Source organism: Lutjanus erythropterus, chromosome 2 (genome assembly GCF_056507025.1).
Source record: "Lutjanus erythropterus isolate fLutEry1 chromosome 2, fLutEry1.hap2, whole genome shotgun sequence".
Taxonomy (NCBI): domain Eukaryota; kingdom Metazoa; phylum Chordata; class Actinopteri; order Lutjaniformes; family Lutjanidae; genus Lutjanus; species Lutjanus erythropterus.
In genome coordinates this window covers 15749038-15772365 of record NC_139318.1, presented here as the reverse complement: position 1 = coordinate 15772365, position 23328 = coordinate 15749038, and the positions used below count along the sequence as shown (strand labels likewise).

Genomic DNA, 23328 nt, shown 5'->3' with positions numbered 1-23328 from the left:
GTAGTGCTATTTATTCATCTGGATTGTTTCAGTGTGAGTTGCAGAGTTTTGGAGATGTCAGCCATGGAGATGTCGCCTTCTCTCCAGTATATTGAGACTAAATGAGTGCCATTTAGTCCCATTATAGTGGAGAGAAGTCAGACATCTCTATCGTGATACCTCCAAAACTCCACAACTCACACCAAAAGATGGATATTTAGCATTACAGGCCTCAGGGAAGAAATATGCATTTTTGATTTTGGGCTGAACTGTCCCTTAAGGGAAGGTTAACTACTAGGTCAGCACACAGTGCTTAATACATTTCTGATCTCACTGTGATATGTTTATATATTAAATTAAAGTGTTTCTCATTGTCAAAAAGTCTGATTCAAAATTTGCTTGTAGGTAGAAATGACTCTAAAGTGTATGAAGGTTTTAATTTCTAAACCAACAAATGATGCTGCAGACCTACTTACTCAATGAATACACTCCGCATGTGCATGTTTCTATGTGTAAGTGTATGTCACTCTGCTTGTGTTGTACGTGTGATATAGATGTTTCATGTGTTTGTGTGGGAGGGCGATACTCTGCTAGTGTGACATGATTATCCTATTATGTAATTGGTCTTTATTTATAGTGTGTGCGCTGTTGTTGGATAATATCACAAGCATACATCTGTGAGCAGTGGAGCAAACCATATGAGTCACCACAAGGGCAAAGGTAGTGCTGCTAGAAAATCCTTTTAGACTGAGGAAAGCCGATATGAATCATTTATTGCATAGAAAAAATATTGATAAAAAATGTAGAATTATTTATTTGCCACTCTGTTTTTTTTTTATTTTATTAAAATCATGGTCTATAATCCTAACCATGAATTAGGATTACTGGTGCACTGATAAACTATAGAGATGAACTGGTTAAAACCCCTGTCACAACCACTCAGGAATGACAAAACCAGTGGCCTCTGGTGCTGCCTTCTCACCGCTGTCCTGTCATCTGTGGCTCTCTGCCCGAGGCACAGACAGATCAAGGCTGTGGCACTGGTTGAGTGTGGCCGACCCCCCGAAAATGTGATGTCTCAGGAGGTCAAGCTGAAACAGAAGGCACCATACTAGCTCTTGTCACAAATCCAAACCAAGTAGAAATCTTGCTGTCTAATGTCCGTCTGATAAACTTTGTGCTTTTGTGTCATTTTGGGTTGCTGATGTGATTTAGATCTTCTCTAATTCAGCTTTTAAATCTGTCTCCACCAATAACGATCTGTTCACTAAGTAATCATCAGTTAAGTTGCCATTTAGTCCATTTCTGGTTCCCAAAGCCCAGAAACTAATGGCCTGCCTTATTTCCTATCATCTGGTAAAATTCAGTTAATTATAAAATTAAATTATTAATGGTTTGATGGCCAGAATGAACAAGTTCCAGATGATCAGGGGCCTCATTACAGAAACCTCCTTGGTCTGAAATTCAATTTTATCTCAGTTTAGGATGACATGTAGGATTTTTGGTATCACTGTTTCCTAACTGAATTCAGGAAAAAAAAAAAATATTGTCTAACTGAAGAATTTCCCAAGTCAGGAATCCTAAGTTATGTTGGCATAGACTCTGTCCTAAATTCAAAACAACTATAAAATAATAAAAATGGCAGCACCACTAGTGTCTGTGTAGCAATGACAATGAAAATGGGGAACAGCATGAGCACCATAATTGATTATGATTGAAACACTACTCAAACTGTAAGATGACGCTTAAATTTCCCACCCCATGTATTAATGGGTACATTAACTGCTGAGACAATTAATTCTGAATTTGATCCACATGCTATCTGGGGTGATAATTGTGAAGAAAACCTGGGTGGGCTTCCTCTTCCTCCACCATCTTGATGGCTCCAGCTCATCAAAGATAAAACTGGATGTAATTTCTTATGGGTTATACCAACCTTGCTAGCCAGAGACAGATGAAGTGGGACAGCTGTTATTAAGGATACAGGCAGTCTCATGTACACTCTGAGGTAGATACAGGCATCACGAGCACTGGTCAAAGAATAGAGTTTACAGTTCTTGTTAGGATTTGTTTAATTAAGACAAAATAAGAGTTGTAGTTCTCAAGCTACACAAACTTAAGATAGGACAAGCCTTTTTTTCTGTACTGAGGCCCCAGTAAACTCTCACTTTGAACTGATTATCAAAGCTCCCAATATTGATTGTGATGCAAACCTTTTTTTTTTTTTAACTTTTGTGTATTTGTGATGTGGATGTCAGATCTTTGTACTGGAAAAGCACCATCTGTATGTTTGCGCTGGCATGAACTTGAATTTGTTGTTTCAAATTGTGGGAACTGATGCATGCATCACCCACCTGTTCTGTGTTGCACACACTGCGCAAACAGTTTCTAATCTGAATCCAGCTGTTTTAATGGACGATACATGAGCCAGTTTGACTTTGATGCATGTAAGTCCCTCCAGCAGTTACATTTCTCAGTGTTTCTCACAAATGTGGCTTTTGTGGAAATTAATGTTCAATAAAAACAGGCCATGCAGTAGAAATACAATATCACTAATAGATCTTTAAGTTGAATGGTTGAATATATGAGCACTTGTAGAAGAAGTAGTCACATATTTAGGAAAAACCCCAGTAGGTGTTTGTAATTCAACTGGAGGTCTCCCACATGACTCAACACATGCCGTTTCCTCTGCAGCCCTCCACAAACATATGCTGACCAAATAACATACATGCCCTAATTAGTGCACAGTCCCTGGGCTCATCCTGGACCTCTGAGACTGGAACTGCGACGAAAAGCTAGAAAGATAAATTTTGCTTGACGTGGAACATGCTGTGGTAACAAGTACACTCAATTAGCCCCCTCAGCACAGTTAGGCTGAAAGGCTGTAATAAACCCTCACAACGTTATGGATCATATTTGTGTGAAATATGACAAATAGAGTATGCAGCTACAGTAGATTAGAGCCAGCAGAGGACGATTTACCAGTCAGCCTCTTGCACACACATACACAGACACACACACACACAGGCTTCACATATTATTAGGTGCACAAGTCCCTGGAAAACACTATTTTGTACTGAGCGGATTATCCCTGAACAGATCTAAACTGAACACACACACACAAAATGCCCATGTTGGCTATAGCTGCCCCATCCCCCCCGCATCATGTGTGAAGCAGATTTGTCCTCTCCTGACAGAGTTTGACATCAGTGTTGTTGTGGCTGCATCCAGAAACAGTCTCCTTTCCTGTTGCTCGCTTGTCCTGCTCTCGTCATTAGAAATGTAGTGTGCTGACATTTATATTAATTAACCTTGCGTGTCCTTTGTTGGAAGGATATCCAGCAGTCCAGAGAAGCAGGACGTACCTACTAACATCTCACAGACAGCGCCCAAACAGTTTGTGATGGCACTGGATATACAGTTTCATAGTCAGAAGTACATATGTTGTATTTGGCAGTGGCAGAAAGTGTAGTGAAAGAAGTACTGATAGTGAAAAATTCATAAGTAAGAGCAATAGTCTTCTCAAAAACTACTGTTAGTTTCAGTTAACTTTTAACCATTGATATTAAATGCATTATCAATAGCAGGCGTTCAGTCTCTAAATCTTCAGTCCAGCTTACTCCCAGCCCCTGCACTGTTCTGTTCAGTGACCACAGTCACCTCTCCAAACCGGAGCCTGCTGCAGCAGGGTTTTTTGATCTGTATTAAGGATGCAAATTTTGTGCATTTTCCTTAACCGATAGTTGAACATCTTAACGTAGACAGGATGCAAAACATTTGTCTTTTTCAATTCAGTTTTCGATCAAAGTAGGACCTGCATCAAAATCTGTATAAATAAATAAATAAATATCCTGGTATCTATGTATTTAAACAATTCTAACGCTACATTAGTTATGTTAAACATTAATTTGTGATGCACAAACAAACTGGCACTTATTGTGGCATTTCTAGACTAACAAGACGGAAGACCAAACCAAACCGTGAGCTCTCAAGAAATGGTGCACAAAACATACATTATCAGTCAGTTAAATTCTTAACAGCGATTAATTGACTGATGATTAATCGTTAACATCCCTATTAAGTATGTCATGGTTTTCAATGACCTGCAGTTGGATAGATTTATTGGCCACAAAAAAGCAGATGGCAGGTTTGGATATTAATTTATATTGTGGGCATACTCAGTAGTGCGTTATGATTTTAAAAGTAGTTAAGTAGATTACAGCACATACTGTAATGCATACTCAAATAAGAGTAAATTACAGACTTGTTGAATTACAGTAGTTGTAAGTGGTTACTTCAACCCCTGGTGCACACAATATGACATTTAGAGCAGTACTGTCTCAGTGATGACTAGCGCTGGACAGATTTATTTTGGTGTCAAAATAAGAAGAATAAATCAGTTGTTATTTTTTGTACACTTTCTTATTGTTTTTCCAAGGGAAGCTGCGAAGAAAAATCCTTGTAGGTGATTTTTAAATACCTTGGGCTAATATCAGAAGCTCTGATGTTCACTTGATTTCTCATGTTATCTGCTGCTGCTGCTGTCTGTTTTTGTTGATTCCTAAATACCAGGTCGGAGTACGCTCACACTAAGCCAGCTAAAATTGAAAATACATCTCTCAGAGTGAATGAATATGCGAAAATTCAGACCTCACAATTTGGATACGATTTAGACAGATTTAAATCACAATCAGATTAGGCACACCACAACTGGAGGTGGCCAGGGTGACAACATTATTAAGACAAATCCTCCCAGAAAGTTGAAAAATCAGCTCTCTCTGCCTCTTTCTACTACCTCAAGCGATCCCAGCAAAAGCCACTAGTGTTATCAGTAGCTGTCAAGTCTGGCCTTGTCTTTCACTTTTCCATGACCTGGGAGGAACCATGTTTGTTTAAAAGTCTGTCAATCCCGCCAAACTAATCTGCAGTGTAGGCAGAATTGAGATCATGAGAATATGGATTAGATGTCATCGGCCAGATAATGTCTCCAGACCACATGTCAAACCATTTGTGAATGAGGCATTAGTGTGGACGTGGAAAACTGAGTTTCTCCAAAACTATCAAGCTGCTCAGACACAGTCAGTTGTTGTGTAGCTGCTAAGAGGAGAAATTTCTGTTTCTTTGTGATGCCTTATTTTACATGTCAACAAAGCCAACCACACAGCTGTCTTACATTTATTCAGGCAGAGAAGCATAAAACAGTGATTTCACTGATGGTTTAAGTGCAGCAGCTCCAGAATTGTATTTACAGGTAGCATTTATAATGATTGATTGAATAACAATTTAATGCTTGTTCAGCTGTGTGACAACAGATACAAAAAATATGCCAGTGAGAACATCTAAATTATTAGTTCAGCAACACTGAAACACAATTCAAGTGATCGTGGAGAGCAGGAGGGGGGCAGGAATACCCAGACTGTGTCTGTCCTACTAATTATCTGATTGCTTTAATGCACGATTTTCGGGTTTGCTGAACAAAAGAGGAGGAAAAAGAAAATATTCTCCATTTTCATTTTGTGTTGGCATTTTACTGTCCAGGAATTTTCACAGAAAGGAGCTAAAAATTCTAGTGTGGACACAATTCTCAAGACAACCAAGGCACCTACACATTTTGTTAGTAACCGTTAATTTGATTTAAAAGTTTTGGCAGCTGATTAGTCTTTAATATGCACGGTTGCTGTGTGCAATCTGGACAATTCTGTGTATGCATGAGCACACTCCAAAGTCACTTGCAATCAGTCACATTTGTTAAATAGCGGGCATCTTTTTCTTATAATGAGATGGTTTATTATCACAAACAGTTCAATCTAAGAGGAGACTGAAGGCGTATGTTAGCCCTACCTCCTTTTATTCAGCTCTAAATGGAAAGACTCCTGTGGTTTGTAGCTCTTTAACTGACTTCTCAGAGACAATTATGTGACAAGAAATTGCCTGCTGTGAGGATAAAAGGCAACATCCATGGCATTAGAAGTACACAGTGTGCAATTCTGTAAACCTGGTTGATAATTTGTGCATTTTTCAGGTGGTAAAATACACATTTACAGTACGTAATATTACAGAACTAATGCCGTAATAATAGAAGTGCTTCATAGGCATCAAAACTGAAAATACATTGTGCAATTACAAATACAAATCATTCCAGGGTAAAAGACAATAGATAAAAAATAAATTAAAAAGTTTTAAAAGAGGACACTGAGAACATTATTCCAAAGTTGTGGCGTCCTTAATGGTTAAAGCCGTACCACCCTCTGTCTCCAGTCTTGCCTTGTGCACTGAGAACAAAAACTAGTTAGCAGATCTACAGTGCGAGGACGGGCAGGGGTGAAGGGGGTGACAAGATCAGATACGTAAGAAGGGGCAAGGCCACTCACTGATTCAAAAACAAGTAATACGATTTTAAAATCAATTCTGAAAACCACAGGTAAGCAGTGCAGTGAGGTAAGAATAGCGGCGATGTGTTTGTACTGATGGTTTTCAGTAAGAAACCAAGCTGCTGAAAGTAAGAACCCTGTGCCATTAACAATGAGGTTAATGCAGACAAACAACCTGGCAAATATATCTCAGTATATCAAAGACCACTGTGGGTAAAACTGTGCAGTGTGGCTATTTGGACTGCGAGCTTCCTGAAATAGCCATAATACCATTTCTCAGCGTGCCTTGCTCCATGCTGAACACTATCTACACCCCCATACCAATATTCAGTCAGGCTGCAGTTTATTCAAAAAGAGACAGATAACGCATAGTCCAGATAAGACATAACTTAAAATATATAGAAAGTTTCTAGGCGAAAATTGTTTGTGCCTTTCTTCCATCATTTTATCTTTTTGTTTGTGCAATGTGATGTTTCTGTAATATCAATGTTTATGTCTGAATTCAAACTTTAAAAATGCACTATGTTATCAGTCACAGGAACTAAATCATGTTTTGTTGCACAATTTACTGTACAAGTCACAAGCAGCCTGAACCTCTCTTCCACCTTCATCTTTACCTACAGCTCCCAGCTGGAGGAGGTGGTTGGTTCACTTGAGCAGCTTCCTCGTGCATAATCTCTGCAGCAGGCGTTCGTGTAAGAATGCCTTTAGGGTTGCACTCTGATGAAATATGGTTGAAAATGTCACTGTCCATTACATTTTCAACGGGGCATTCCACTGGCATCTGTAATTTCGGGGGCAGAGGAATTTGCAAATCCTGTCTGCGTGAGTCTTGTGTGTTTAGGAAAAAATGTATATCTGTGTCCCCCCTCTGCACAAGTACAGCCTTTACAGGGATTGATTTTTCTTTCTTTGCATGATGTTTTATACATAATATACAGACTCTCCTATGACAACAGACACATGTTCAACAAAGTGTTTATTTTGCACCATCAAAAAGTTTTCAACGTATAGACTGTAGTGATGCATTGTGTTCTAGTGTACTGTTTGGCTGGGACTAGTTGCTTTTCAAGATGTTTCTTTGTTTTTTCTTTTTGCTTAATTGTTTGTGTAACTTCATGCAAACTGAAAAAACCTTAGAGGTATACTATGCACCACCGTCTTTCTGAAAAAAGAACTCATGTATCTCATATAAACATAATCTGTCTGAATAATCATTTATTCAAAGCAGACAGGATGTAGTGGTTGTGCACTGTGCTTTGCCTCTGTGTGCCCTACTTCATGGTGTGTCCAGGAGAAATTTCTTGTCATGTGAAGGCCCCTTCAGGGATAATGTACCCCAACTGTGTCTCATATTAGCCTGCTGAGGTTTATTTCATAATAATAACCTGCTCACTGTACATTATCCTGCTTATTACACAGCTGCTTACTAACAAAAATAACTTGACATAAAATATTTATTTGGTATTAAGAATGACTTTATTGCTTCTGTTAAGTCCTCCAGAGTCAGAATTATGTCCATAGCAGGAGTCTGCTTTTCAGAAATAACTGATCTTAGAAGGCCATAATTGACCAATCAATCAATCAATCAATCAATCAATGTTGCAACTTTTTGGATACATTCAGCAGTTTGTATAAGTCATTTAGGATACTGATGACTTTGGACCTGGATTGTGGCACACTGCATTTTCATGTCTCTGAAGCAAAAGTGATGCCTGTCATTGAATTTAGTGCCATTTGACAAACCAAAACTCAAAAATAAACTCCCAAATGCAAATTTAGGGGGAGGAGGGACGATGGAATATACAATGTAATATACATCTGACAGTTTTATTTTTAACCAGACAGCCAAATGAAAATCATTCTGCAGCAGCAGCCTTTTCCCCTCAACTATACTCCTGATTCAAGACAATTGTCTTTTGAATTGTTCAGTCCAGTCCTCTCTACTGAGTTTGCAGTAATCTGTCAGGATGAATTACTCCCTTTTACATTTGAGCTCAGTGGGCCAGATTTTTTTTATTTTAGTCTCCTAGTTTGACGTCATCATCCACAAAAGCCTCCAAATGTCAACATCTGCTCCTGGAAGTTTATAAAGGCTGGTTGCACATTGTACTTGGGGATAAGCCAGAGGAATTGCTGGCTTTCAACAAAGGGAGCCACCATATTAAAATGTTTAAATTGGGGTTGTGGTATGACAGCCCTTATCTAAACTAGGCAGAAAAGGGCTTATTGACAAACTGGGTTATTATTTTTTTGCAACAAAATTATCAATAGAGCTTTTAACCTCAGGCTTGTGGCAAGTTAAAGTCATTTTTACATGCATTTCTTTTTTTATTTTAAGAATTTTTTTTCTTGGAGAAAGGTACACATATCATGAAAGGGACAAAGAAAGTTTTCTCATTTTTGTTTTACATGTCAGACTCATATGGAGATACCCAAGAGTTCAATTCAGTGAAATAAATTGCTGACTGTATCTTCAAAGCGGCCAAGAAACTGTAGTATGAAGGTTATATGACATTATAGTTTCTGATATGCGCTGCTCATAGGAAACAAGTCACGGGAAGAAGACAGGAAAAACAGAAACAAAAACAGTATCACTTGTTGTGTCTGTAAGACTGTAATAGAACCGTCATAGAAGCAGACAATGAGAAATCAGTTATCACTTAATGTGGTTTGTAAGCACAAAAAAATGCTCAGAGCAAAGCTGTTTGTTTCTGTGATTTGGTTTGTTGTAACTAATTCTATGTCCTCTCTCTTCTCTGTTAGGTGGCATCCCCTTCGTCCTGACTGGGGAGCTGTTTGAACAGTCCTACCGACCTGCTGCCTTCATGATCGCTGGCACCGTAAATTGGCTGTCCAACTTTGCTGTGGGCCTTCTTTTCCCATTCATTCAGGTGAGTTACCTCATCTAAATGTGTATGTGTATTTCTAAAAAAACACATGAAGTCACTCCACTAAAGTTTTTACTGTGTAAAAATACGACCTTGCCAAGAAAGCACCTGCTTTCCGAATGGAGTTTGGCTCAACAGTCTGCTGGCTTAAAATACTGCTGGAAGTAGAGGGAATTTTAAAGTAGAAAATCAGCGTAAATTGAGCTGACCCAACTTTCTAATAATGAACTTGTAAACAGCATAAAGTAACAAAGTGTTTTCTACTTCTCCCGGCTCCTAGTAAAAGGTTGTGTAATAAGCACAAACTGCAATAACAAAAGATCAGCTCCTTCCCGTTCTGCTCCACTTTGCTCCACTTCAGCTCAGGTAGTGAAGCTCAGTCAGTTCACGGTTAAAAAATCAGTAGAGATGCTTTGAATAAACAAATGACACTATTCTAAAATAAAGCATCACACATACAGCAAGTCATCCGCCAAACCAAACTAACATCAACTATGTTTGTCACTTCAACCTTCGCGGTCCATTAGAGTTGCCAGCTCCTTGTTAATCCCTGCAGTGGCTGCCTGCCACTGGAGTGGTTGTGCTGTTTCTGTAGTCCTGTCACATAACCACGTATCTCATATCTCATAATTATATGCAACTCCTGAGCTCTAATTGTTGCCATTGGAAGGGCCTCACAAAAAGGACTGACATCAGTCTTTCTCAAGGAAAGATTGTAGACTAGTTTCCTTTCAAATTACACGTGGTTTCTAACAGAAATTGCAAATATGTCACTATCAGATAAACATGCATATTTTGTAATATAAGTTTCTATTCAATACCTAAGCATGCAGCCTGGTGGAGATTTAACACCTCTGTTCTGCAAAATACTGCCTTTTGTGATCAATTCAGAGAAGTGCTAAAGGAATTTTTCATAAATAAAGAAAGATTCAGATGCTCAAAGGACACCATTAAAGGATTTATAAGGAATAACTAAATATATTTTGCATGTAATTTGTAGCATGTTCTTGCATCACTAATTCGCCAAAAGCACAGTACTTTTTTTTTTTTAGTTGAATGAGGAAAAGAAATAAAACCTGATTTTTTAAAAAAAAAAGGCCACTGGAGCTTCAATAGTCACAAGAGGTATATTAGAGTCATGGCCCTTCGTAAAAGTTTCTGTGGTAGGTTGCCTGTGCTGTAGGAGAGCTAAGTGTGAGACTGAATGCAGTCTGGTGGTGCTTCTACATTCAACAAAAGAGCAATAGCTGTAGCAATATCCAGTGTGTAGAGTTCAAATACTTTATACTAAAATGTTTGGATTGAGACCTGAACCAATCAACAACTCTACTAAATATCCCTATACAATGGTTTCAGCTGAAAAGGTGTTTTCAGGGTTTAGTTGCTCTTCAAGGTCAGACCTGATGTAACAATAAGACACATGGAAATAAAAGCACCAGTCCGACTTTCTTTACTGTAAGACAGTGACAGTCACCACCTTGGTTGGAAGAGCACTGAGGAACAGCAGCTAAGCCATGAAGGGTTTCACCAGGCATTTGCTTTTATCACTCAGATTGAAGTTTTTATTTCCCTCGGTGGTTGGACAGTTTGAGATTTTCTCCTCATAACAAAATAACAGCGGTAAAACATACGGAATAGAAAGAGAAATAGATGTAGAGAGAGTGATTGATTGATTCATTCGGGTATCCATTTCACAATATAAATGTAGATTAAAGGAAATAAACAAGTATTTTACACATAATGGTCAGTTTAGTCATTATGAGAGGTACTGAGTCTGTTAGACTTGTCTAGACTAGTACCAAAGTGAGGATGAGGATGAATTTTAACATTTTGAAGTGGTTTTAAAGATGTGGGCATTGAGTTGCCTTACGGGAAATGTAGGATCCAATATTTTTAGAGCTTGACTGATATTAGGGAACTTTGAGAAACTATGTGATGTGAAAGCATTCTAGTTGTATGCTAGAGATTGCCGGTGACAGTGTTGTAAATGTGTTTACACACTTTCCACATACTTTTCCATGAAAAAAAAAAGTCAACATTATGATTGATTCTTTCATGGGATTACCAATGACACAAGATTTGGATATTTTAATGCGTGGGGAATATTTGGGATTAAGTGGGTTAATATCGGGATATGATCAGCTCTGTTGCTTCACTTTTGGCCATTGTGACTTATACTACTTTTTGGAAGTGCAATTACTAAATCAGTGGAGTCTGTCTACATGTTTTAGATGTGTTTTTTAGTCAGACATCCATTTACTTGTGGTCCTGCAGGTCCCGCATGTATGCAAGACAAATTTCATTTGGGACAATAAAGTCCATCTTATCTTATCTTACTTGTTCATTGCAACAGTTGACTTTATCCACTCTAGACATGTGGCTGAAGTGTCTTTGTAAGCTTCAAGTTTATTTTTTCCCCTTTTGTGCACATTGATTCGGGTACGTGTTTTTGTATTAAGCTGTGATCTCTGTCAAAATGCCTCTGAGAGACTGACCTGCTGCTTTCACTGCTCAGCCTTGTAAACAAGGTGTTACGGGTGAAATGTGAGACGTGACAGGAATTCGTAATACAAAGCATTCGACAAGCATTTTCAAAGCCTCATAACAGCTGTAATTCTTAGCTGTTCACAAAGAAATAGTAATTGTCATTTATTTTGGTTTAAATAAGGAGATTTTTGAGTATTTTTCCAGTTAGTTCAGAGGCAGATACCTGTTTGGCTCACTATCATGTTTTCAGCTTTTCAAAAGGACCTGATAAAAAAAAACCTGCACAAGAAAATACACTGAACAATTAAGGAGGATAAATGTTTTTTTTTAAACAGTGGAATGACAATAAAATGTAACATTGTCAAACAGACAGAAGAGCTTATTGAAACTGAAACTGGAATGTTTTTTTTCCTGGAAGCTGCAGGATCCTGTTTCAGCTTCTAAAACCTGACTGTTGCTCCAGGCGGCTCCACATCACTGCCTTGTCTCGTTTTACCCCCCCGTGTCCTCTCCCTCTCTCTTTTCTCTGGCCTCATAGCTTGTTTTTCACTCACTCTTAGTTACCTTCACTTTAATTCCTACCTTTAAATTTGGCGTCTTCCACTTTACAGTCTTTCTACTGAAGTGGCTTCCCAGGAGTACATCATATACACTTTAGAATTGGGTCTGATGATATCAGAGAGTATTGCTTGATGACTTGATGGACTGGTTGAGTATCGTTGAATCTCTTTTTTTCTACTGTATGCAAAAGTTTTCCACTCAGATAGGTTTCACTCAAAGGTTGTGTCTGACATTACTTCTAGTTTTCTATACAGCGATGTGATGATACTGACTGCTCACAATGGAGTGAACTATTGAGTTTCTACTCTGTATTGGGATTGTTGAATGAATGAATTCCCCAGCATCAGTTCTTCGGGTTGAGTGCTGTTATAAAGGCATGATTTCAGAAAATGGTGCATAGGAGGGCAGGGTAGCAAAGTGAACACTGGGAGGTGGCATGTCAGATACATTTTTGAGGAAACATGATATCATTTAACCTTTTCAGTGAGTTTATTTTTACAAGCCAAGACGTTCAAGACACTACAGACTACAATAAAAATTCATATACAGTACAATCTTCTTTTTGCCTTTTTCTATGTTCCATGTTTATGTCTTGGTGTTTTAATTTTGATATTTTCTGCTGGGGCCCTATTAGGTCCAAATACTGCAGACATGTTGAGCATTAAATATTGGTATACAGTAATGATGTGCACGTCTGTCTTATAAGACAATCCCATACATATCTAGATACATGAGCTACAATATGATTCAGGCCCAGTGCACTTTAATACAGAACAGTTCAGTTTAATTCAGTACAATACAGTTCTTAACATTTGTTTCCCTTACCATCAAATCCATGACTCTCCACTACACTGTACGGCTGTAAAAACATCTGTGTGTTTGTCTTGTGGATTCTTGCTTGTGTTAGCTGTACTAGCATCCACACATTAAAGAAGGCAAAAGGTAAAAGCCAGATGTCACAATGGTCAACCTCTCTTCTGCTTTCTACCTTTTTCTTTTAACTCTTCTACCTTTTACGAGAGTGCAGCAAAACTTCAGTATTGATGTAATGGCATCTTTAACATTAAAACCGGTTTCTGATTTGTACTGGTGAACCGTTACACCCTTAGTATACAGCCTGATAACAGGTAGTCTTCTTAAGGATTCAACAAATTTCACTGCGTTTTAAAACAATCAGTCTATTTCAGTTTGGATTCCTAGTCTCCACCTCTGTGTAGCCAGAAGTCATTCTAGATGAATATTTTCCTACCATAATGCTATGTTTTGGCTAACATAGTAATAGCTATATGCTAGGGTTGTGATAACACAGCATTGTGGGCACTGGCATCAGAGGCTTCCCCACAATGCATCCTGATAAATGTAGGCACTTCCGTACATCTATGCAAGCAGGAATACTCAGTTTTCTTGGTCAATAAAACAGCACTGAGGAATTTATTGCTTCAATTGACTCCATTTACCAGCAGTACTGACTGGACATCCACATAAAGATCGCTGAATTTTCCCTGTAAGTGCTGTCCAGTTTTTCCGTGCCACTAACAGTGAGACCTGCCTGTCCTGTCAAACCCACCTCCACGTAAATGTTTTGGGCCCCTGGTTGTCTTCTTATTTCATTATCTCTCCCCAGGCCTCTGCTGCTTTTTATCATTTCACCAATATGACAAAACACCCAGATAAATGTTGAGAAAAGAAAGACATAGCTGACTGCTTTTTCCAAAGCACTTTTTAGTTTAGTCATTGTCTCCTTATCAGTTAGCGGATTTCAAAGTGTGTACAGTATACAACCAGTAGAACCTGACAAACACTTTGTATTACAAAGCAGTCTATAAGTACAGGGAATGGCTGTTTTCTAAGTTAATTCACAGTGTCTATAGGAGATAGGGACAGCTCCTGTATTGCTGCCATCTCATGCCAACATGACCATCCATCCAGACAGACAAACCCAAAGAGACTGAGCACCCCAGGCAGTTTCAGATGTCCTGAAATGACACCCTCCTAACAAGACCTGTAATGTGGTAGTGCCCAGTGTAGAATAATCTCTGTGGCAGATGAGGACATTCTCTCTTTTACACCTGTAATCTAAACCAGTATCCTCCACACACCAGTAGGAGAGGCACTGACAAGAAATGAGCTCAGCCTACAGGGCAGTGAAAGTAAAGCAAACCCACTGGAAAGATTTAGTTTGCACTGCCCTTAAGAAGAGAGTGAATATTAGTGGAGCACCAGCAGCTCTGTTGACATTCACAGATGGGAGGAAGTTGGGCACTAAAGCAGGCTGGACAGCTGCGGGACAAACCGGTGGACTGTATTTTGCAGTTTGCTGGCCAAGTCCAACGCCAGGAGCAGAGCTGTCTTTAGCAACAGCACTTTTTACTGTAGACTGTCATTTGTCAATTCAACCATATGCAGCTGTTGAAACAGTGAAACATACCATTCCACCAGGACCATAGTACTAACATGAAACTACAAAAGAGGCTAGGCAGACAACTTTTACATGGGACAGAAAAAAACACTAACACCTGGCTTCTGTCTCAAATGGGAAAGAGCACAGTCGGCATTCATTCCCGGGTCAAACGGAGGAGTCACAGGTATTTATTGTCTCCAGTGCCTGGGTGGACGTGCTAATTTTCACCCGTTTGGCAGAGGCAGTGAAGACTTGCTGCCTCCATCGATAACTTCTGCAACTCTTTTGCTCTTTTCATACACATGCTGCTTGATACAGTGCATCAGCTCAGCACAGTGAAGTTTCCACCCACTGGGAGGTAAAATCAGCAGAAATGTACACAACTCCTGTACAGCTGAAAGCTGCAAGCTGCGAGTTTGAAACTTAGCTTTCTGGCATGCATCTGAAAAACTCATCCACTGGCAATGGGAAAAGGGTCACCTGTTTTAGCGGGATTAGCCATGTTTAAAAAGCTTGCATATACGTGCTAATTTTGGTGCAAAATGGTATAAGCTTACACAAACCTAACATAAGATTACATAAACTACACAGAAGTACATTTAGTATGCAGCCAGTGGGTCAAAAATGTCTGGCTCGCACATTGGGCCTGCAGATGTTCAGACAGTGCTAGATTGTGTAAATATTACAAAATACTAGTTAGAGGGATAGTTCACCCAAAAATGGAAATTCAGTCATTATCTACTCACCCTCACGCCGGTTGAGGGTCGGGTTTATTTTGTTAGTCTGCAAATCACTGCTGGAGTTTCACAGGAAAACGATGTTGCAGAATCTCCCAAATAATGTCAGTGAATGGTAAAAAGTTTTGAAATGTAAAAAACAACCTGAAAAAAAACAAAACAAAATGCCACCACACTGCTTGTCTGACATAATCCAAGTCTCCTAAAGTCCTGACATGCCATTTGCACACCGTCACACCACACACCAAGTTCAGACAGTGTGCATGTGCCTGTGAACGTGGCTCCAAACTAAGAATCTACAGTGAAGAGTCAGGCTAAAAACATGTTGTAAATAACATTTTTTAAGTCAATTTGGGTGTTTTGTGGACCAAAAAACTAAACCCAAGACACAAGTCAACATGAGGGTGAGTAGATAATGACTGAATTTTCATTTTTGGATGAACCGTCTCTTTTAGTTGCTGTGAGTGTTAACATTCTCTTCTGTATAATTGTTGAAAAAATTGTGCAAAAGCACAAGAGGCAGACCAACATAATAGTTAAACATGCAAATATAAATGTAAATGTTTTGTATTTTTTGTATTTTCTCAAAGGATGTACAACACCAAAGTTTGATCCCAGATCACTACCAGGGGGGTTAGAGAATATAGATGTGATTTGCCTCCCCTACATGGAGCAGCACAGCAGAGGGTGCAGACTTCCTGTGTGGTCCAGTGTGGGTCCTGATAAACACCCTAAGAGAGGCCGGTATGGCTGCCAGATACCCTTTGATAATGGAGAGGGTTTTTCTGTCATCTGTCATGTCCTGCAGGGGGAACAGCACATCAGAACAATAATTTGCCTGCTGTTGCACCAATTATAAACATGTACCACTTTGTGCAGGAAGTGTGAATACTTTGAACGGTTTCCATCACGCTGGTGGGCAGGCTGGCGGCATCCTGATTTAGCTCCTTCCATGTCAGGCCCAGGAGGTTACCCACTGAGTGAGAATGTTAAATTCCTCTGTGTGCCTTGAATACAAACTCTGTTCCTGTGGCTGTGCTGGGAGAATCAGGCGGAGAGGGGAGTCATACAGCAGTGTGGGCACTGAGCATTCGTTTCTGAAGAAAAATTATCCACTGTGGCCTGCAGGTACAGTATCTCTGCCAAGCCTGGCTGACAGCTTGTAGGTTTAGAGGATTCGCCCTGGACAGGAGGTCTGTCCCTGTGCACAGGGCTCCTGGGGTTCAATTTGTGTGCAGTGACAGTAAATGTGTGTTGCTCCATACTCTTAGCCGGTGTGCCTAGCAGAGTGATATAACCCAAGTCATTACTTTTTCGATTTTATTTTTCCTACAAATCTGGCAATCCACGTGTTTGGGTTTTGAATCAAAATGTGTGACAATCAGATTAAAAACTCCCTGAAAATCTCATTTGATAAATGTGATTTTCAGCACAAACATCCCAGCACTAGTAGTGTCACTGTTTGCTTTTTAAATTACTTAGAGGCACTCTGGTGCATAATAAGCAGCTTATTTGTGTTTTATCCTCATTTTTGTGATGACTTTTATTATTGTAAACATATTCTGTACACAAGGGGACCTTATTTACTGCAAACTGCAGTGAACAGTGTCTGCAAGTGGCAAGAAACACCTTTTGAATAAGAAACCAAAAGTTAAAATCAGTTTGAACATGTTTGCTTTTTTAATCTAGGTATTTTTATGCTTCCTGTGACCCTCGATGACTCTGTTTTTGGGTTGTCTGTTCATCTGCCCATCCGTCCCATTATATATTGGGATTCAAGGTCACAGTGATTTCACTGAACACATTTTTGGCTATAACTCAAGAGTTAATACACTAATTTTGACAAAATTACAGATCAATATTTAATAGGATAAATTGAAGTGGTGATGACATTTTATATCAAAAAGGTCAGTGTCACTGTGACAGCATAATGTGTAGCTCACTATCAGTCCTCTGTCCTCCTCTGTAAAAAATTGTAGAAGACATACATGTCAGTATCGTGATAAAAATACATTTTAAAACCATTTATTAAATTCCTAGTAATTCTGGTTTCTGTGTAAATCTGTACAAGACAAATCAGTTAGCCTCACCCGCTCTTAAAGGATCAGTGTGTAGGATTTAGTGGCATTTAGCGGTTGTTGAGGACCTGCACTCTCTGTAGATAAAAACTAGCTAACTCTAAGGCAGGGGTGTTAAACATATGGCATGCAGGCCAGAACCAGCCCGCCAAAGAGTCCAGTCCAACACTGGATGACTTTGCGAAGTGTTAAAAGTTGCAGAGATGTTGAACATTGGTTAAATATTGTCCATCCGCAGCTTCAGTACAGAATAATCTGTATCAGACAAATATTTTAAAATAATATTGGGGAAACTATAAAATGTTGTTGCTAGGGCACTGCCAAAACTTTTGATTTGTATTGTGTAATGTTTTTTAAGGCAATAGATAACTTAACCCTCTTCCTCATTAGCTTCCACTTTACTTGGTGTAGTGTGGCGATGCCATATCGCTACAAAGAAGTGGACATGGACATATTGTTATCTAGTTCAAAATACATTAATATTTTGTGCATTTTTGGATCCACTGTGATCTGTAAATCGTAATGCACATGTAATGACAGTAGGCTGACTGAATGTGGAAAAACCTTATAATAACATTGCTGAAGTTGAACTTATTTTCCCAAGAAATCCCAGGATGTTTATGATCTGTTTTACAAGTTGATGGTTTATTAATTGTGAATGTTTTCAGAATGTACTTGCTCTTCTTTACAGTAAAAATGGGAATGTGTTGTCATTTACACTCAAGAATTCACCAGTCACTCACCAATATAATATTCCATTTTTGCCATATTCTACCAATAAATTCCCCTAAATCTCACACACTGGACCTTTAACAGAACATGGCAATTGAAAATCCATCAGCAGCTCAGGCATGTCTCTCCATTGCTGAGCTCAGACGGGACTCTGAGGTTCATTTCTACTGGCATGTCCACTCACAGAGAGAGCAGCACACTTCTATAGCATTAACATCTGAAACCCTGCTTGGTTTCAGAGCCGCCTGGTTGACTAGAGTGTGCTTCATCAAAACTACTTGTCTGGATTTACGAGGAAGCAGAGGCCAAACGAGCATACTGGAGTTGTATTTTCTCAGGAGACGCAGAGCATTTGTTTTACCAGGATTGAAAACAGTGTTGTTTGCTCATAACTCTTAACCAAAAGATATTTCCTGAGGAAAGATTTGTTTTTCATGAATAATTCCTATAGCCTACAATATGCCTTTTATTTATTGTACAATGTGTACATTACAATTCCCTCATGCTTTCAGTATCACCCATATTGTGATAGTGCAAATTCATTTCAGTTGTCTGAATAAATAAATAAATACATAACCCATGTTTTTTATTGCTGAAAATTTCCACAGTAGTGCATGTTCTGCTGCAGATTTACTTTGTCAATACTCCCACTATTCCTAAAACATATTGGAGGACTTGATTCATTAAGTGTTGCTTCATGAGAAAAACTAAAACAATTACTCTTTTTAGCGAGCTACTGTAAATGAATTGGATGAGCTGCTGAAAGGGATGGAAGATGTAACTTTGTGCAAATGCAGAGTAAAGGAGTAAACAGCCTGGGGGATTTATCTGATCGGCAGTGAGAATTAGAAGAAAATGAGCCTGGAAATGATTCCTTCTTCTCCAGCCCAATAAAAAAGCAAAACAGCTTTTTTTATTGGGCTGGTGAAGTTGGGAAAACAAAGTGTACCATTGCATGTATATGTATTCTTTATTTACTGTCTCTCTCTCCCTGTCTTGTGCTTCTTTCTCTCCTTTTTTCTGTTTTGAAGTCTTTAATTTCTCGACAGGCGTCCTAAATGAGTACATTCTTCATCCTAACTGCAATCTGCTTTGACACTTCATCATTTGTCTTTCACAGACCTATTTCATCTCTGCGTGTCAAATCTTTACACTCAACCATTAAATGATGAATATGGGTAATTTACCTGTAAAGCTGATCTGATGACAGATGAATCATCACTCTAGATGCTAAATGTGACATCTTTATGCTTGCCTTGACCTATGTTATATACAACTATCAGCTCTGTCTGTTTATAAAGTGAATGTTAACACAGGCAAGCATATAAGGTGTTGAATTGTGGGTAAGAAAAATCAGTGTAACATTTTAGTTTGAAATGGTCACATCTAAGAAGTCTGGTTCTTCATTTTACTGCCCACGTCCTTGTGCACCAGCTTTGTGCTACCATTATATCTCCTTTGTCTGACAGTGTCATGGGCTCGTCCTTTCTGCTCTTTTGCAGTGCACTCACATCTTTCTCCCAAGGACTTTAGCTAGGGAATTCACTAAGTCGATGTAACTTCATCTGCTTGCTTCGTTTGACCTTTTTTTTACATATTAAAGCAACCATAAATTGTGCCCCTCTTGCCTTAATCCTTCACTGTCTCTTTGTCTTGTTCCTTTTCACTCTCACTCTGACACAGCAGTGTTCCAATGTCACACACAAAGTAGTTTGGTATGTGAGCTGGGTATGGTTATTGGCTGGCTTCTTTCCAGTTTGCATGTTAATGTTTAGGCTTTTTCCTCTATGTGCCACCCTAGACCTCATGCACTGGCTTTATATGTATGTAAGGTGTTGCTCAATGTATTGATCGAGTTTCTGTTCTCGGAGTGTAACCTGTGATAACAGATTTTTTAGCCACTTGGAGGCAGTTGAAATAAACTGAACAATAATGTTGGGGTGATTCGTTAACACAATCAATGTCATTGATTATGGGTTATCAATTAGGGTTATTGAAATAACCCTAATTCCAAAAAAGTTGGGAAATTGTGTAAAATGTAAATAAAAACAAATGCAATAATTTGCAAAAAACTTTTCGACCTGTATTTAGTTGAATACACTATAAAGAAAATTTAATATTAAAACTAATAAACTATTGTTTTTTGTAAATATACACTATAGGCCTGTATAAGTTACAAAAAAAGTTTGTACAGGAGCATTTTTACCACTGTGATACATCACCTTTTCTTTTAACAACACTCAGTAAGCATTTTGGAACTGAGGACACTGATTGTTGAAGTTTTGAAAATGAAATTCTTCCTCATTCTTGCTTGATACAAATATTCAGGTGGTAAACAGTCCAGGGCCTCTGCTGTCATGTTATGTCACCTAATAATGCACCACACAAACATGTCTGGATTACAGGCAGGCCAGTCTAGTACTGAATTTCTTTTACTATGAAGCCATGCGGTTGTAACACATGCAGAAGGTGTCTTGACTTTGCCTTGCTGAAATGCAGGGACATCTTTGAAAAGGACATTGTCTGGAAATAAGCAGAGAAAAGACAATATCTGATAAATGGGGTCTATTAAATAGAGGGGAGATTGATCAAACCTATTAAGAATTTGCTGTTTGGTCAACTAATAATTGAAAAATAATCATTCAATTAATTATTAGGTGCAGCTCTAGTGAACACAATGCTAACATATTACCACCTTTCATGTTCATATTTTAAACTTGTTTGCAGACAGTTTCACATTCAGCAGATGTGGAACATCCAGTAGTCCAACATTCATCGTCTTTCAGCTCGGTTTTTGATCTCCAGCAGTTCTTAATGGAAACATCTGGTTTGTTTGTCTGCTAAATGCTCCACAAGCTAATGCACACCAGTACTCTGTCCTAATATACAGCTAGTGGGCACCAGCTAATAGGTAACTTTGTCTGTCTGACATTTAGACTTGTGTACTTTCTTTTTTCTGCCAAAATGATGCTGAACAGATCAGTGACAGTGAATCAAAACTGGAGAATTGTGGGCTGTAAAACCAAAACAATGAGCTGAAAGACACAGTGACTGCAGAGTCGGGTTTAATTCTCTGTGGGTCCATCAACATGAGCGATCCCTTTCACATGCAAGTATAGTCATAAACATAGTCATGTCATTCATCGTTAATATAAATATATTGATTAAAGCCACTTTAAAGGAATAGTTCAATATTTTGGGAAATAGGCTTATTCCTTTTTTTATCCAGAATTAGATGAGAAGATCAATAGCACTCTAGCAGTATTGATCTTCTCATCTAACTCGCTGAAAAAGGAGAATATTGCCTGAAGTACTGACCTTCATTTAAGCACTGAAGAAACTGTGAGGACACATTCCAGCCTAAAAACCGACTAAACACAATGATCCACTGTCTGGAACCGGCTGAAAAAGTCTTGGAGAAACATAAAAATTAACATTTAGACTATAAGTGTTACCCCTCTACCTGACAGTAGATGGAATTTTACATATTCAATTTTATATTTCACAGTATGAGAGAAGTAAAGTTCTACTGTCTGCAATAATTGCCCTGTGTGCTGAGGACATAGTTCAGCTCAGCTTTTTATAGAGGCACAACTTTGCCCTCAGTCATAATGTCCCACTTGTCCCTCATTAGATCCTAATGGCATTTGACATTTCAATCTTCGTGAGTTGAAAAAATACAGATATGTACGCTGAAGTTCATGCCCTCTTAAACCCACACTTTTCTCAACTTACTCAAGCACTTCTTCACTTCTTCCATTTTGGCCTTTATTTGCAGAAAGAGCTAGGGGCTTGTTTTTAGCCATTTACAAACAATAATTTACGTTTAATAGAAACACCTGGTGCAGAGAGGTTTGCTCAAGTCTTCTCTGAAGAAAGATCGTGCTCATTTTTTATTGGTTATTTCACGCAGTCCATGATATGACAGTTCTTTTCCATACCACAACAAAATACTCTGCAAGGGGCAGGAAATATCTTCATATTACTACATTTACGATTGAATGAATGCACAGATTTTATTTCATATTGAAGGATGCCCTACATACCCTATTAAAATTTCACTCTTGGGAAAATAATGGCGAAATTTGTCATGCAATACTCCCCCCAAACATCAGCTGAATTTAACTGAATGCAGGAAAACATTTAATGCTTCAAAGCTCTGAGAGGCAGGATATATAATATTATTGGGTGTATTTGCACATGTATACGCCTCTTTTTTTTAGAAATACATTTGGAGTAATTGCATTTCATTTGCTGCATATTGAGTATTGAGGCACCAGAAGTTATTATGGACTTGAGAGTGAAGATCTATAGATACAAGTGGGCATATTGGTGTTGCTCTCACCTGCTTTATCACACTTTATTAACACAGTATTATGGACAGACTCATGAAGCTCAATATCTGCTATTTCACGATATCTGTGCCTGTATCTTCACTTAAATGATTCTAACTACTGGTGAGTTGTTTAATCCAGACAACTCCAGTTATCGCTCTTTAGCTTGCTCTATCTGCGTCTGTAGTCTTGTATTGAAATTTCCAAGCGCTCCCCTGTGCCTAGAAACAGCGTGCATGCGTGAGCATCATGGCTGTGTAACTCAGGAATGAGTCTGACCTCTAGTCGATGCAGTTGGATGCAGGCATTTAGCCCGAGGCATTCATCAGGACGTTCGCAAGCAGTATTCAGTTACAGTCGCACTCTGCTGAGGATAAGCACAAACGACATGAGCACAGGACGTTTCAGGCATAACCTTGTTAACTTCTGACAAAAAAAAAAAAAAAAAACAGGAGCAGGAGCAGGGACTCTGAAATTCATTAGCATATCGCTGTGCTGCATCCAACAACATAAACCTAATGTGATGGAACTACACAGGAAAGTATAATTACCTTGTATTACTGTACACCTATCTCCATTACAGCATGACTTCACTGAATGAACAGCATGTCTCATTTCTGTTCATGCACAAATGCACACGTACAGTTTTCACATTACAGCTCATGTCATTAAATAACATACTCTTACTGCTACACGTGAATACTACATACAGTATGTCATATAAAAAATGATTAACTACCATAAATTACATTAGTTA

The 23328-nt window shown here is 38.7% G+C and overlaps 1 protein-coding gene across 2 annotated transcripts in view; it reads left to right on the top strand.

Annotated features, from left to right (window-relative positions):
* The window catches only part of slc2a9l2 (solute carrier family 2 member 9, like 2), a 145607-nt gene that overhangs the window by 110574 nt on the left and 11705 nt on the right, over nt 1-23328 (top strand). For both annotated transcript variants that reach the window (XM_084729580.1, XM_084729572.1), the window contains exon 12: nt 9117-9244. In XM_084729580.1, coding sequence (XP_084585706.1) covers nt 9117-9244 — 128 coding nt within the window. The remainder of the gene's footprint in view (nt 1-9116; nt 9245-23328) is intronic.